Here is a 16,761-nt window from a genome sequence, read left to right on the forward strand (position 1 = left end):
GGGTGTAGCATCTTGTCTCAGAAAACATCATTTATGCAGCCATGGACTGCCTTGTTTTGGGGTGGTTGAAATTGTTCTGTGGCTCCTTCTGTCCTGCGTGTGATGGAGGAGATGGGTAACTCCTCGTACGATTTGGTGCATCACCAAGTAAGTCTTTGAAATCATAGCCTGAATCTTATCCCAAGTAACCATCAAGCTGATTTCTAGGACACTGATAAATCAGTAATCACTTACCAAAGGAGCAAAGGGGTAGTTTTCTATACTTGTATATTGAAAGATTAACATTATAATTGATATATAATTTTCTTCTTCCCACAGACTGTGTCAGCATGAATCTGTAGAGAGCGACTTTCCTCCCAGAAAGAACATTTGTGTAAGCAACTGACCTACACTCAGATATCCAGAGTGAGAAGACTTCTTGTCCATGGTCTGCAGAGCAAGAATGTCCCAGAAAAGAGAACAGTAGGAAGCAGGGATGAAATATAGGATGGACCTGATCTAGTGAATTACCTTCTCATCATCACACAATCCAAACTCAAGCTGTACCTGCAGTCTTGAGCTCCCTCCTCATTCACAAATTCAGGTGTCTTATTTGCTGGCCTGGAGTGATGCAACATAATATTTACGCACTGTGAAGTGTTAACATGACAACCAGCAGCCGTACGTGTCCAGTACCAGCTGTGAATGGACATATGACTCACTATCCAGCAGCTCCATATCCATTGCTTTTTCCTCCAGTCATTGGTGGGCTCTCACTACCATCCCTCCATGGACTCCAGAGTCACCCACCAACCAGTGGATGCAGCACCCCGTCGCCTGCAAGTAAGTGCTTGGTATTAATAACTTTTATTGACCAGTTTTCCTCTAACAAAGACTGATTGGTTTTGTTCTGAAATTATTTTAAGAGTAATTGCAGTTGTTCATCTGGGAGGTATTTTCCTTGGGCAAAGAGCATGCGTTTGCTTTGAAATATCATTTTCACTGAGCCGTGTTTTTATAAAAAAAAAAAGAAAAAACTAGATGACATATCAAAGCTGTGGAAACCAGGGGTGATTAAACCTGCTATAGATTTTGGCATATTCTAAATTATCACGTTAGGTGCAGAATCCAGTGTGGCGTGCAAAGAGACTTTACAAAATCAGTGTATCCGTGAACAGTTGTGATTCCTCAGTGCAGAATTATTTTATGTTGTGCTGTCATTAATACTGCTTTTGTCTTCTTTAGCTGTTACCTGCTTATTCCTGGGCAGCTTGTGGAGAGCAGGCCAGTGGACACCTAGTAGGTGTGAGCTGCCTCTGGCTGCAGAATTAGCCCTTGAGTCTATGGTTGGGTTCCACATGCTGCACACTTGTATTTTCAGCACTGCTGAGTGTATTCGCTGGGAAAGTTTGTTTCCATCACTTTAAAATGAGCATGTGTTTTCTGCTTGGTCTTAGTTTTATTTATGTTTAAGGGGCTCCAAACAAAGCTGTCCTAGGTCTTAACTCTTTAAATAGCATCACACAGCCAAGATGCATCTCTGGAGGCCTTTGCAGTGGGTGATTGATTCATTTCTCACCCACACGAGGCAAAACAGAATGTTTTGCAGGTCAGTTTGCTGGGAAGGTATTAGTCTAAATACATAACTGTGATTGTTCAGTAGGAAAAGGTCTTGATTGAGCAGCACCTTTGCAGAACAACTGCACTTCTTAATAGGGGAAAAGAAGGCTTGTTATAGCAGTGTCCCTCATAGCTCTTTGAAAAGAAAGCATGCAAAGTGAGAGCTTCAAACATGAACAGCAAACCATTGTGACGACAAAACTTCTGAAGAGTACAGTTGTGGGGTTTGTGCTACCTAATACTAATTCTGTCTTAATGTCTTATATATCAGGGCAGTCTTGAAGTAAAGCAATTTTTTTGTTTTTCTCAGTTATATGAACAGTTTTCATCCAGTCACACATGGGAAAGAGGTATAATTGGGTCAGGCTCTTATTTGTCATGTTTTATTGCAGGGTGTTTATCTTTATTGGAGGTGAAAAAAAGAACACTTTCAGCTGAAAGGTCTACAAGTAACTCCTTGACTTTCCAATCCTGTCAGAAATTACCCTCGTTAATTATCAGAATACTCTACTGAATTTTATCATCCAATATTGTGGGAATGTTCATCTGTTGAAGATAGAGTGTTAAGAGGGTAAATGGCAAATTTTTCTGAGGCACACCAGTAAATTCCAAATGTGTATGATCAGATAGGCAGTTTTTCTTTCCCATGAATTGTTCCTTTGGAATTAAGAGTGTGTTACACATATTTTATTAATGATTAAGAAACCAGTCAGTGTTCGGCCTTTGAAAACAGTCGTGCTAAGCATGAATTTCTGTGGATATGCAAATAAGCAATGGCTACTGAATCTTTGGGTTTGTGTCTTTATGCCCTGGCCCCTAGCATTTTCAGGGCAATATTTTTGTTGAGGTGCTTTGCTGCACTGGCTTGACCTGACTGACCATGTAAGCCTGGCAGATGCTGTGTATAGCTGGAGGCAGTAGTATTTGAAAATACCAGCTAAGATTGCCAAGATAGGGTGACTTGAAAGAGAATTTCTTTTCAGACACAGTCCCCTGCAGGATGACTCTTCTGGTTTGTACTAGTCTGTTTTCTTGCTCTTGCTGGTGACAGTCTGCCTTGCTTCAAGACCCGGAAACTTCTGATTCTGGAGCTTGAGGTCAATATTGCTGGAGTTATGGAGACAAGCTCATGCAAGCAGGCAAACCTGGGGTTAAATTTCAGGATTTTTTTTTCATTGTGAATTTATTTGTTGGATTTTGGTTTTCTTGTTTTTTTACAATGAAGCCACCCATGGGCTGAGGTTAGTGTGAATGATTGCTCCTAAAAAATTAGTACTTATTCTGGTTGCTGTAAGAATATAGATCTCTTTTCAATGATCTGAAGAAGCGAAAGTTTGTCCAAACCACTGCTCTTGGTATGTTTGAAGCTACTGTACTGTGTATCTTCCAGGTTCTTCTACTCATATAAAATCCATCAGAAATGATTTTACATAACAGGAATGCTATAAAGATCTCTTTCATGTTTTTAAAAGAATGCAGTTCTACAGCTTTTGTTTGAAGTTACAGTTGTCTAAACCATCATGTTATTGTCCTGTCCTATTTTGTTCTGTCTTGGTTTTAGACTTCTCATGATGGCAGATACCTTCACACCAAGTTGCATTAAGTTATCTTATCTACTATTGGGTAGGTATCTGTTAAACAGAGAACAGTATTTCAGACACACTAATTTTGTGAGCTCAAGGGGCTCAGAATAAGAGTGCAGGATGGAGTGATTTAGTTTCATTGATGTTAATAATAGTGTTGCCTCCATGACCTGTGACCTGGCTTCTGTTTTTATACTGAGATACATAGTGCAAAATACTTAATAATTACAGAGCTGGTCACAGTGCTGAAGAGGTCAGAAGATTAAAAAATACCACTTTTATGCATACATGAACTATGCATTAGCACTGAACGAGACCACAGTCAAGAATGTCATTAGTTTTATAAGTCCGATTGATTTACCTGCCACTGTATTATTACTCCATGCAGCATGGAGCAGACGTATTCTCTCCTGAGATCAGGTGGTGTACAGGCTTCCCCAGTTGCTGTAAAAATGAGGAATGGGTTCTATATTTGGATGAAAAAAATTAGCATAAATTGTTTCAGATTATTGCTTATTTAGAAGTGGACATACTGGAGTCATTCCCATGGGTTTTGGGTTGTGCTGTTTCAGGCCACCAGGGTTTGGCTCTCTGCTGGATTAGGAGCAGCTGTGGGAAATGGATGCTTGACAAAAGTCCTGCAGAGCCTGACATGTTTGCAGGAGGAAAATCATAAAATTTAAGGGAAATATTTGGGGGAGGAATAAGTAAATATGGGCAAGTAGTTGCATGACATCTTCTTAAAGTAAAATAAGCTTAGAGGGAGGTGAGTAGCAGTCATGCAGGCACACACAGGCAGCTCTGGTATGTGGATGGCACTGCCCTTCATAAGAAGGAGCCTATTTTCACAGAATCATCTGGGTTGCATAGGACCTCTGAGATCATCAAGTCCAACCCATAATCCACTACCACTGTGGTTACCAGACCATGGCACTGAGTGCCACATCAGTCTCTTTTTAAAAACCTCCAGGGTTGGAGAATCTACCACCTCCCTGGGCAGCCCATTCCAATGTCTGATCACCCTCTCTGTAAATATTTTTTTCCTAATATCCAACCTAAACGTCCTTTGGTAGAGCTTAATTCCATGCCCTCTTGTCTCACTGATGGCTGCCTGGGAAAAGAGACTGACACTCCCCCCCCCCCCCCCAGCTCCAACACCCTTTCAGGGAGTTACAATGATTGATGAGGTCTCCCCTGAGCCTTCTCTAGACTGAACACCCCCAGCTCCCTCAGCCCTTTTTCACAGGACTTGTGCTGGATCCTGTAGTGAAATGAGGCAACCAGGTGCCACTAATTGCCAGGGAGTGGCATGAGCTTGTGTTAAGCCCACCTGTGCCTGATTAAGGCGGGCCCTAACTGCGCATGAGCAGGATTAGGGGGCCAATAAAAGGTGAGTCTTGAAGCACAGGCTCAGCTCACTCCTGAGCACACCTGCAGAAAGGTCAGCTGCTTTGTCTCAGCACCGCACTAACTTGGTTGTGCCACTAGAGCTCATCACCGTTAGGGTGAGGCTCTGAGTCTCGAACCCCCGGCCTCAGCATTGCTCGGGTTTGTCTGTATAACTGCGTGCTAACTGGCTGTGCCTCTCAAGCCTCACCCTAATGGTGATGAGCCGAGCCTGTGCTTCAAGACTCACCTTTTATTGGCCCCCTGATCCTGCTCATGCGCAGTTAATCAGGCACAGGTGGGCTTAACACAAGCTAATGCCACTCCCTGGCAATTAGTGGCACCTGGTTGCCTCATTTCACTACAGGATCCCTTCACAGCCTCCTTGCTCTTCTCTGTACCTGCTCCAGGACCTCAGTCTCCTTCCTAAACTGAGGGGCCCAGAACTGGACACAGGACTTGAGGTGTGGCCTCACCAGAGCTGAGTACAGGGGCAGAATACCTTCCCTGGACCTGCTGGCCACACTGTTCCTGATCCAGGCCAGGATGCCATTGGCCTTCTTGGCCACCTGGACACACTGCTGGCTCATGTTCAGCTTCCTGTCAATCCAGACTCCCAGGTCCCTTTCTGCCTGGCTGCTCTCCAGACACTCTGTGCCCAAAGAGTAGCTCTCCAGCCACTCTTTTGCCATCATACGACCTACCACTGGTTAATGTTGTTGCCAGAGATCAGTCAGGCAACTGTCACAGAGAGGATACCAGCTCAAGAAGAGTTTACCTTCTTTATAAAGCATCTGTTGTAGATGCAACTTCAACTTCCAAATTCTAGAAGATGACTAAGTATAAAAACTAGTCTTAAAAAAAAACACCAAAAAGGAAACTACAAAAACAAAACAGAACAAGCCCTAAGTGAAGAACTACCTGAAATTTGAGCAGGAAGGTATGTAAAAGCTACACAGACCACTGTAATATATCCACTGAGTTGAAAACTTAAGAGGAAAGTACTGTCTTTATTGTATGGTTCATAGAACTGTGAGGCACATAGCAATGTTGCACTCTCACAGGCAAATCTCACCATGAAGGAAGGTGATGGAGCTAATTGATGGAGCATCTTTGTAAGACTGTTTTTTGTGGTGTTTACTTCACCAGAATGAGTTTTACGGGGTGAGTTTAACAGAGCTGAAGACCACTACATATTGAAGGCAATTTGTGTGACCTGGAGACCATGGCATTGGGAGAAAAAAGCTTAATTTGAGCTAATACTGTGATGAAAGTAATCCAGTATTAAAAAAGAATCAGAACAGTAGCCTCTCTGGGAGCCACCAAATAATAAAAATTGTTTGGCAATTTTTCCCTTTCTGCTGGAATTGAGCATCCTGCTTCAGGTATCCTACTTGAAGAGTAGGATAGCCCCATGGCATTTGATGGGGAAAATCCATATTCTGCATATAGTCCTACTTAGTCCTACTTCCATGTTTTGGTTCTTGGACTACTAACATGAGCCTTTGGATCCTTGATATTCTGCCTTTATTTGTTGCAAGAGTGAAGGGGTAGCAGTAGCTTGGTTTAAGGGGAGAGGAGAGAGTGGTGAGCATGATTGAAAAGTGTCCTGGAATTTATATAAACCTAGTAAGATTGCTTCATCCAGATAATTATATTGTTTAGAGGGGTGTTGGATGTCAAGGAGAAAAATCTGTACTAAGGTCATTCATTGTATTGTAGCCAAGCTTTTCCATACTTTTCTGTCTGGGGTGTTTTAAAAGTGCATTGCAAAGGAAAAATGACTTTATATTCTGTTTTCTGTAAATATTTTAGGTGTGAGTAAGTGTATGGGAAATAAGATCATCTCAGGAACTGGAAGAGGTAGACAAGGAACTAATTAAGGTTTTACTTCTGGATAGTGCAATGTAAATACTAATCACTATATGTAGTAGCCAGGATTATCGTGTCTTGGGCTTTTCAGACATCCTCAGACTAGGTAGATTGTTATTTTAAGTGGTGTTTTCTGCTGGAATTGTTTTTATTTCCATTAATGCTAGTTATTTACTGCTTTACCTCCAAGTTTAAGATTGCTTGTTTTTTATTTTCCCTGGGAAATGGATTTTCCACTGGTATCATTAAAAAAAAAAGTACAGTCAAATGCAGTGTTACTGGTGTAGTACTGCAAGATATTTTTGTCAGCCCCACCCATTGCAGGAATTCATTTACTTTTCCAGTTCTGTTGTTAATCATTACATTGACACAGAAAGTCGTCCCAAAAGCACTCTTTGGCAGATTGCATTAAATATGAATAGCAGATATTCATTACGATGTGTTGCCCCCAAGAGAACTCTAAACTATCTGCACTACTCATGAACAGGCAAATACACTAATTCTCCAGCTATTCAAATTATTTTCAAATAGTTTAGTGTCTCTCTAATAAAAACAAGAATGTCTCTGTTTCCCTTAATTACTTAGAAGGTCAAGGACTCCCACATCTCACTTTACTTCACAAAATGGGGAATATTTCTGTTGGAGGTTAGAGTATGGTTAATACATGATGGATTTTCTTCCCTCAGCATAGTTACTGAGGCAAGTGTTGTCTGTAGTGAAATGGAAAAAAAAAAAACCCAAATCACCTCAGTACTCTTTGGCACTCTGGAACTTTCTAAAATAATAGTATAGTAGTTGTATTGAATTAGGAAAAAATACATGAAGCAACCTTTCTTGATTATGTTGTTGAACTTTTTCATGGCTTCTAATTGTACTGTGGCTGTCTCCCTTTTGTTTCCAGTTGTGTCTCCTTAGTAAGCCTTGCTACATAGTCATTTACATATATCTGCAATTAACAGATGACTTTTAAGACTTCTGTACCTATTCAGTGCTGCATGTGTTACACATCTTTATTGAAAAGGCAGAACATATGTTTGCAGTCAGAAAGAGAAGGATAAACAGAATATGAATATCAGATTTCTTCGCTACACCCGGTGTTGCCTCATGCTGGCAAGTCTGAGGAGCAATGTCCAAATGATACCCTGCAGATATTTATCATGACCTTGGAAACTACTGTTTCTTTTCGGTTCTCCCGTTTGTTTATGGTTTGGGTTTTTTCTGGTCAGGCTCTCTGTGCAGCTTGAAAGCATCTGAAACTATCCAAAATTTAGACTTCCTTTTTCAGCTCTATTGGAGCTTCTTTTTTAGTACTAAAGAAGTGGGAGGGCATCTCAACTCAGGGCAGCTGCTGGCTCTTACTGCAGCTCTGCCCTGCTGAGGTGAATCCTCGGCAGGATGGGGTCCACTTCGGATTTTAGCGGGCAAGTGTGCTCATCTGGAAGAGATCAGTTTTGGGTGTGTATAGACAGGAATTTGCTTCCTGGGAGGAAGCCGAATTTAGAAATCTCATCTACTCTGGCAAGGGGAAGCGTGTGGCGTCATTCTGGCATGGGCTCTGTGATGGCTCCGTGCATCCTTCATAGACCTGCTGTAGGATTCTGAAAGTCCAGTAGGAGCTGTCAGAGATTTGCTCCTTCCCTCCTTATGGGCCCCAAAGCAAGGAAATTCCCCATTCTTACCCAATGCTGGAAATATCTTGCTGCAGAATATTGTGAACAACCTTTTCCTTTGTTCTGGCCCAACAAAAATGACACCCAGTAGCTCCCTGTGTGTGAGATGTCAGGAATGAAGAGAGCAAGGCTGGTTCCACTCTTCAGCTGGGTCCTACTGGGGGACCCCTTTGTCACCCCGCTGCTCTGCAATGGTGTGTTTGGTGTTAATTCATTGATTGAGGTCAAATGAAACACAGTATATTTTTCAAAAGGAGGAATACAATTGCCAACTTTGGGTTTGGCAGGATAGCAGTACCCTAAATTTTCTCAAGGTCTGATGTATTTTTGATCCAAATCGATAGGTACAATCTCCTGAAACTGTAAACTGGGTGATAGTTCAAGGTATTAAAAGTGAACATAAGCTTTTGTTTTGTCAGGCTTCCATCTGAAGGCATATGTTTAGCATCTACAGCTTCAAGAAAACCTAATCATGTTATTTTAATTACGTGAAGAGTTTCCATTCAGTCATGTTGCTGTGTTTAAAAGGCATGTTACCATGGGGTTTTTTGTAAGTACCTGTTTTTTTCTGAGCTAAAATGTGCTTTTCTGTTTTGCCTCAGTGCTGGTTTTGGTAAAACTTTTCTCCTTTACTCTTCTATGCTTTTAGCAATATGCAGCATTTAATTAGGAAGTCTTATATATGATTTGAATAGGGCAAATTTTCATCAAGAGGGATTGATTTATGATCTAGATGAGGTTATCCTCATCTAGAATTTCTTCTCATTTTGCCTATTTAGGGAATATGGGGAATAAGTTGTGTTACATAGACTTTTAAGCTATATCAATGACAGCATGTTTTCAATTTAAAATTATTTAAATGTTTTAAAATGATTTAAAATACCCACCCTATCTGATGAGCCCTGAAAGAGCAGGGAATCCTTTTTCCCTTCCTTTGTCCTTCAGCACTCTGTTTCCTTTCTTACCGCCCAGGATAGGCCTACATCAGTAATATTCATAAATGATTTACAAAAGTAATTCCTGTGTAATAGCTTGGGACGTCAAGATTTTATGATGCTGCCAGATGTGCTATCAAACAAAATTATCTGGTTCAAAAAACTTGTGATAAATCTAGTCAGAGAGAATTCCCCAGGGCAAACTCACCCTCTACAAAAGTAACTATATCTCATAAAATTGTTAGATTCTCCTTTACCACATGTTTGAAATCAGACTTAAAGCAACAGTTTTATTCACATACAAACTTAGGTTTGGGGCAAACTAGCAAACAGGAAGGACTGGTCTTAAGCAACAGAAACCTCCTTTCCTTTCAAAACACAACACGCAGTCAGAGGAAGTGTCAGAGTAAATATCAGAAATACCCAGAAAACCAGAACCTGCATCCCTAAGATACTCAACTGTTTTGTCTAGAAAAGGCATTTTTAGAAAGCAGTCGTATCCTAAATATAATGGATCTCATCTGTACCTGATGGGAAATTGTGGATGCCCTTTCCCTAGAAGTGATGAAGACCAGGTTGGATGGGGCTTTGAGCAACCTGGTCTAGTGGGAGGTGTCCCTGCCCATGAAGGAGGGGTTGGAACTAGATGATCTTTAAGGTACCCTCCAACCCAAACCCTTCTATGAATCTGTGGACTGGGTTAGGCTTCTGAGCTCCCAGATGATATATCTGAGCACCCTGAAATTGTGCACTGAGCATCTGCCGTGTGTGTGTTCATCCTTTCATAGTCTCTGTGGGAGAAGCATATGGGCAGCAGTGTGCATGTTTTGGTGTGGAATTCAGGTTCAAAAGAAGGGGAAGTGCTGGAGATGAACAAGGTCTCTGCGTGTCCATGCTGGAGTAGGCTGGACCAAGGCAATCTGTGGGTTTGTATCTGCAGATTTGTGGTAGTGATTGTTTCTTTGGAAAGCCCCCAAGGAAGTCCAACCACCTGCACAAATGTGCTTCACCAGTATAAGTAGTTTAGTTATGTCAGAAGAGTTAAACATTTTAGCATGATTTGTGTCCTGTAGTTCAAGGCATTTGGGAGAGGGCTTGAAAGTCTCGTCTGAGAGCTTCTGGGGGAGAAATGCTCAGATCAGGCAGTGGAAGAGTTTAGTTCAGAATTTCTTGAGAACCAAGAGTATGAGAGGTGGGTCTGGAGGGCTTGTGGTATGCTGTGTGACCAGGAAATATGCTTCTGCTTTCAGAGGAGTCTGAGATGTTCATGAGTGCTTTGTGCTGCCTGCTGTTACACAACATGTTTGCTTATGGCTTAAACTTGGGTGGAAGTCAGCTAGTGTATGCAAGCAATAGGTGTGGACCTGCAGGTGGAGATTGGTCTTTGCTATTTTTCAGTGCTGAAGGCCAGTCAAATTTGATTTAACCTCAGCATTAGCTTTCCTGAGTTTTATGTTTCAATCTGAGACTTGCATCAAGGCTTGTGTTCACTTTTTGAAAGAAATCTGAACTGCAAGAAATAGAATATTTTTTTTTTGATTAAAAAAAAATGTGGAAAATTCACCAAAATACTTTTCTCATGTTTTTACCTTTCTAGAGATGGATTCAGAGCCCCAGTACAGGCAAGGGCTGTGGAGGTTCTGCCTGCAGTCACAACTTGAGATCATCCTCTTCTATATGCATGCAAAAATTAATCTAGTTTCTTCTCAGAAATTAAAACCTTGATCTTCAGCTAGATCAGTAAGGATGTGTAAGAACAGGCAGCTTTCATTCTGTAAATTTAAGACTTAGATGCCTTGCAAAGGCTGGCTTTTCCTGGAGATGTACTTTGATATTTGCAGAAATGTGGGAATTTGATTTCTGAAATAAGGGTAGGAAAATGTATGCTTATGCAGTTTCCACTTCTAAAAGTTAAGTTTTCAGGTATGAATCAAAACTTCATAGTGTAACATACCTAACTAGAACCTTCTAAAACCTGCTAGGGTTTTTTTTCAGTCAAGTTTTAAATACCGAAAAATCAGTTTTTATGAAGAAAATGCCAGAAGTCTTTTAAAAATAGTTTGAATGGCATCACTTCTTCCTCCCCGTATTTAAAAACAAAAAGGAAGATATTCTTTAACAGTACTATATACTCCATGGAAGAAAGGTGGTGTCCTGCTGCCTTCTCTGTGCAGCTTGCAGCTGTTACCAAAGGTTCTCTGCAAGGGCTTGCAGAACCTCTGGGCTCTGACAACCTCTGCGACTGTATTTGAGGGTGAAGAAAAACTTGGCTCTCTTTTAAGCTTTGAAAGCATCCGTGCCAAAAACTGAAGTGCTGCCCTGTCACAGTCAGGTCACCGTCAGTGGAAAATGCAGCACAATTTCCTGTGTATTGTGATTTTATTTGGGTACCTTGCATGTAGTAAAGTTACACTGCTGTGGAGCACAGCATCTGACAGAGGCGATGCCTAGGGGCTATAGCAGAGCCAATGGAAATCCCTGTTATTTCTTTCCTTATTCCCTTTTTATCCTCATTCTTTCCAGCCATTGAGCGATGCTTTTTTAAGGGTAACGATCCTGTAGAGAGATGCACAAATGTTAAGTCTTGAGCCCTGAAATGAAGCCATGTTGTAAATCTACAGTGTCTGGAAGAATTCACCTGCATACCAGTATTAGCGAAAAACTATCAGTGAAGGCATTTGGTGGGAAGTAGAACTTTATCATGTAAACAAATCTATTTATTATATATGGCTTTTGCATAACGATTTGAGGATCAGGAGGTCTGTTATTTGAGAAATTAAATCCTGTAAGAATCATTAAAAGTATAGAAATGGTGATGTCATTACAGAATTAACTAGCTATAAACCCACGGGGTGACATATCAATTCATAAAGGGAATAACAAAGCAGAATGCAGGGCACATCTGCTGCTCCGATTCCTGCAGAACCATCAGCCTAGTGGTATCTGCAGACCACTTGAAATTGAACATCTGTTAGAAACACTCAAAAAAGCAGCAGGAGAAGCCATACACCTTGCAAAACACTTTGCCGTCGGTAACATCATAGTTTCAGTGGTGTACTCTTACAAAAAATTGTTATAAGTCTCCTTCAGGTCCTAGATCTTCCTGGCATTGTTTCTTAAATAGCAGCAGCATGAGTAATTGCAAAAATAACATGGACTTTTCTAAGGACTTTCCTAACATTTTTATCACTCTTTATTTATTATACTGCTGCAAAGCACAAACTACTATAGAGTTCCCAAACAAAAAGGGAGATATGATCTCTGTTTCAAATATCTCAAAATCAAGAAAAGGAAGATGTATGAAGAGTAAGAGAAAAGGACATGACTTCTGGGCCAAGCGATGGAGGTGAAGAAAGGCTCTCTTCCTAGAAATGCAAAACTGAGTTTGGGGCTTCTGAAAAAACCATCTGGATGCTTTGAAACAAGACAGCCTAAGAAGACTGATGTACTTCTTGTGAAGACCAACAGTAAGATACTGCAGCTTGCTTCACAGAACCTGCCTGCACTGTTGGTGATCAGTTAAGTATCATAATTGAACTGCAATTGAACTGCATCTTAGCTTAAGGTCTTAACTGAACTGGTCAGGTTGACAGTATGTTTCCCCTCGCTGCATGGTCTGGCAGAGTCCAGCTAATTGACCATTTTCTTCCCCTTAACAAAACCAGCAAGAGAGTTAGACCACAGCAAGGAAGGTTTCACTATTGATTAGCAGTGGTTGGTTTTGCAGAGTGACCTGACAGACATTTGGAACGCATCAGCTGTCTCATGATGCTGCAGCCAAGCATCTTGAAGCACAGTTTGCTTGCCTCCAATTTATTACTTGCAGAAGAAGCAAACTCTGCCAGGATATTATTGGGAGGGATGTTTGCCATTTTAATATGTAGTTACTCACACAAACTTGATGAAAGCGTATTGCAATACCTATGATTTTTAAGAACAGGTAATTGTATTTACTTATAGTAAAAAATGTGACTCACTTCAATAAATTACTTGAAAAGGTGAAACAAAACATGTAGTACAAGTCACAAAAAATGCTTTGTTTTATTCAGCTCCAAATGGACTGAAATATTATGCTGAAAATAATCACTGGTTTTCTTTTTTTTTAATAACCAAAGAATTTTTACCTTGCTGTCCAAGACAAAGCAGGAGCATTCCATAACCAAGGCAAACCCTAAATGAGGCAGTCCATTGCTATTGAAGGTATATAGAAAGTCACTAAAGTGGGCAGTTTCAATGAAGTGTCTGCCAAACCTTTGTCACTGTTGTGCTCTATGTGTGTGCTGTATATATAATACACTGGACAACACTGAATTTGCAAACTTAATGAAGTATACATAGGAAGCACATTAGCACCAAAAAACAGCGAGAAGTGCATTTTTCCTTCCTAGATGTTCCACTTGATAATCCATTTTTTATTCAGCTCTGGACCCATGAAACTTATTTGGCCGCCTGGAAGATTCCACAATTGTAGTCTCAGTAAGAAAGCAATACACTGGTAAGAAATGTATGTCCCTGCTTGGTAAGCTTGGTATTTTTAGGGGAAAGAAAAGTTTCAGAAAGCCTGAGCAAAACTGGTAAAGCTGCTTGCCCGAGGCAGGTCCTGCTGCTGGAAGATCTCCCTGGAGCTAGTGCCTCTGCTTTCCATTGGATGCACCAAGCACATTTTTGGATCTATCAGGCTGCTCCTCTTTGGCAGAAAAATGTTTCATATCTTGGGGTCTAAGAGTTTCTTCTCTTGGAAAGAAAAAATGTAGTTTTGGGGTCACCTATTGTTTTAGGTGGGCAAAGGGCTATTCAGTAATGTACAACTATGAAAGGAATCCAGTATCTAAAGTCTCTTTCCTTACATGTAGCTTCCACCCACACTACTCCACCTACCCATGACCCCAGAGCTCTTTGTTTAAGCTTTGGTTTTACTTTCTTGCTCCTAGAACTTGTCTAGTTTTATTTAATTTTTTTCTGTGATGTTTGTGTGCTTCTGTGCTTTTATCCTGTTGTTAAACATAATGTTTAATGACAAAAGATACTTCTTCCCTCTCTTTCATTGATGGAGGAATTGCTTTGTATTTGTCCTCAAAGTAGAAGGGTGGCATCTTCACTGAGTAGCTCTCTTTGGGCTGGAAGGGATGAAGAAGTGTTTTTAGGAGGTTAGGCTGGTTCTTGGCAGACAAAGAAAGGGGAGAGAACAGTCTGGGAGGGGGTTCATGCCTAGATGATGACACAGGGGGCAGCTGTCTCCTGGGGTTTGATGTAAAACAGCTCGTAAAAATGAGGGAGCTAGTGAAAAGATTCACTTTCTAAGTTTCTGAGAGATGACACCAGCTGAGGGGGGGTGGAATCTCTTTGCCTGTGTCCATGGAGCACTTGTCATCCCTCAAAAGTAACAGAGAAGGTGTTAGAGCCACACTGCTGAGTCACATCACCTTTATCACCTTTCTAATCACAAGGTTGATGGTAACTGTGTGTGATGATTTGAGAAGAATGGTGATCACTGTCAATTGTCTATTGGTCCGGAAAGTTGGGAACCACTGACCTAAGGTATGTCTCTAAGGTCAGGGAGACTTATTTCCAAGGATCTGTGCCCAGGGTCAGATATCAGCTTGCTAGGAGGAGCATGAAAAAAAGTTGTCACAACAAAGTACCACTTTTTCTTAGGATTTTACCTTTATCTTTTCCCCCAGAATGCTTGTCTTGCCTTACCTAATTTCAGAATATATTTTTACTGTACAAGACACAAGGGTAGTTTGGATCAAAATTGTGTACTAGAGTACGTATTGTAGGGCAGAAGTGGCTCCAAAGAGTTCTGAATCGAAAAAAGCACAAATTTCTTCCTGATCTCATTAGCTTTGAACTAAATTATTTCCCAAATCACTGGGAATCATGGGATCATCTCTGTAAGCCTATAGGAGGAGTGAATGAAATCCTGCTGCCCTGCTGGGTGGCTGTGCCATCATCACTGACTGCCAAACAGCTGGAATTGGGTTCTGCCCATGTTGATATTCACCACAGATCTCTGCAGAATGACCTTGGCCTCACTGCCTGTGCTGATGTTCAAGGAGGTGCCTTTGCAGTATGGTATTTTCTAAACTATTAGGCTCAGTTCAGCCTCTGTGAGGGGTGCTCTTTGTTACCTAAGAAGAGGTTGTGATTTTCTGTGCAGTGCTTGTGTCAGAGCAGAAAGTCTGGGGCAGCTGGGGGTGGGGGGGGGGGGGGGGGGGGGGTGAGGATGAAGGAGGGGAGCTGGAGCTGCTGGAAGGTTTGCTGGTATTTCTGAGGGACAGAGGGAACAGGCCTCACCTGTGGCATACATTTGTTATAGATTCTCTCTAAGATCAGGAAATGAGTACAGTCCCTGCTTTGTAATTAGCTGCGAGTGGAAAATCTCTTGAGATGGCTAAAACAGATTTGTCCACTTAGAAAAGAAACGCCACAACTTAACAGGTGTATGGTGCCTGTAATGTGCTACTTAGGAGTTCTTCAGGCTTGGCTGCAAACAAAATATTATCCAACTATAATAACATTGTGAACCCAAAGACCTTAACTGGTTTCATTATCAAGTGAGTGCCTGAGGGGAGACATACAGATGGAAAGGCATTCCTTTCCCTTGGTATTATGCTCCTGTGCCAGAGAATTTATGGCCAGGACATGGTTGTCCCTTGCATGGGTGTCTGGTGGAGGAAATTCATGAAGCCATTCTGGTCTTTTTTTTTTTTTTTTCCTTGCACCATGTGTAAGGGCTGAGTTTTCATTACCATCCCCAGGCTTGGGGACAGCATTGCTGTTTTCTTCAGTGTATGCCTCAAGCTAAAGGTGGGGGTTGTGCTGACCCCTTCTCTCTGCTGTAGTCCTCTCCCTGTTCAATGGGGAGGGAACAGCCCAAGTTGGAAAATGTGTTACCCTGGTGGGTGGATTCCAGTTGCTCTCTGGGTCATCATGTTGCTCAACAGGCCTCATCTTCTTCTTAGAAATTAATATCTGAGGATGTGCTTGGAGGGCTGATCAGAAGTGGTCTTCTAAAACTATGTCTGGTTTGTTTCATTGCTTTTTGGGTTTTTTCCTTTTTATGGTGGAGAAGCACCAGGGAACGGGCTGGAAGACCTGAATTGGCGAGATAGGATCATTCTTCTGTATTCCCAACATGGCTGGAGATAGCATCTAGAAGGCAGAGCCCTATAGCTCTGGCAGTCTGAAAGGCTATGTGTGGAAAAAAAAAAAATCAGATATTAACTCATCATTTAGCTAGTTGAGGTGCCTGTACTCTTATTAATTAGATAGTCTGTGGTCTCTCTATTAGAGTTGTCAGGAGAAAGGTCTGAAAACAAAGGGGTTTTTGAGTGTGTGATCAGAGAAGCTAATGTTCCCCAGAGAGGAGTCTAATCCATCTACCATGGAGGACTGTTACCCAGGAGAACCTGGAAGGTAAACACACGGATCATGTTAGATAGTTGTGGTTTTATTCAACTCTGGAAAACAACAGTATTTTAGACTAGTTGGAAATTGCATGCAGGATCCTTGTTATGTTTTTGTGTGTTTGGGTATTTTTAGACAGTCAAGAACCCCAAAGGTATTGGAGTGAAAACTAAATAATGAAATTGTAGTTCAATTGTAAATGTTAATGCTTTTGTGAGGCACTGAAGATCTTGTATTATTCAAACTGGCTTGTTCCTTCCTTGTTTATATATCAGTTTGCCCTGCCTTTGAACATTGTATATGGTT

The 16,761-nt window shown here is 41.3% G+C and overlaps 1 protein-coding gene across 1 annotated transcript in view; it reads left to right on the top strand.

Moving 5' to 3' along the window:
• The first annotated feature begins 318 nt into the window (after positions 1 to 318).
• The window catches only part of RARB (retinoic acid receptor beta), a 195,895-nt gene continuing 179,452 nt past the window's right edge, over positions 319 to 16,761 (top strand). Inside the window, exon 1 of the mRNA XM_008504353.2 lies at positions 319 to 822. Coding sequence (XP_008502575.1) covers positions 645 to 822 — 178 coding nt within the window. The 5' untranslated portion in view covers positions 319 to 644. The remainder of the gene's footprint in view (positions 823 to 16,761) is intronic.

This window comes from Calypte anna, chromosome 2, assembly GCF_003957555.1.
Source record: "Calypte anna isolate BGI_N300 chromosome 2, bCalAnn1_v1.p, whole genome shotgun sequence".
NCBI lineage: Eukaryota > Metazoa > Chordata > Aves > Apodiformes > Trochilidae > Calypte > Calypte anna.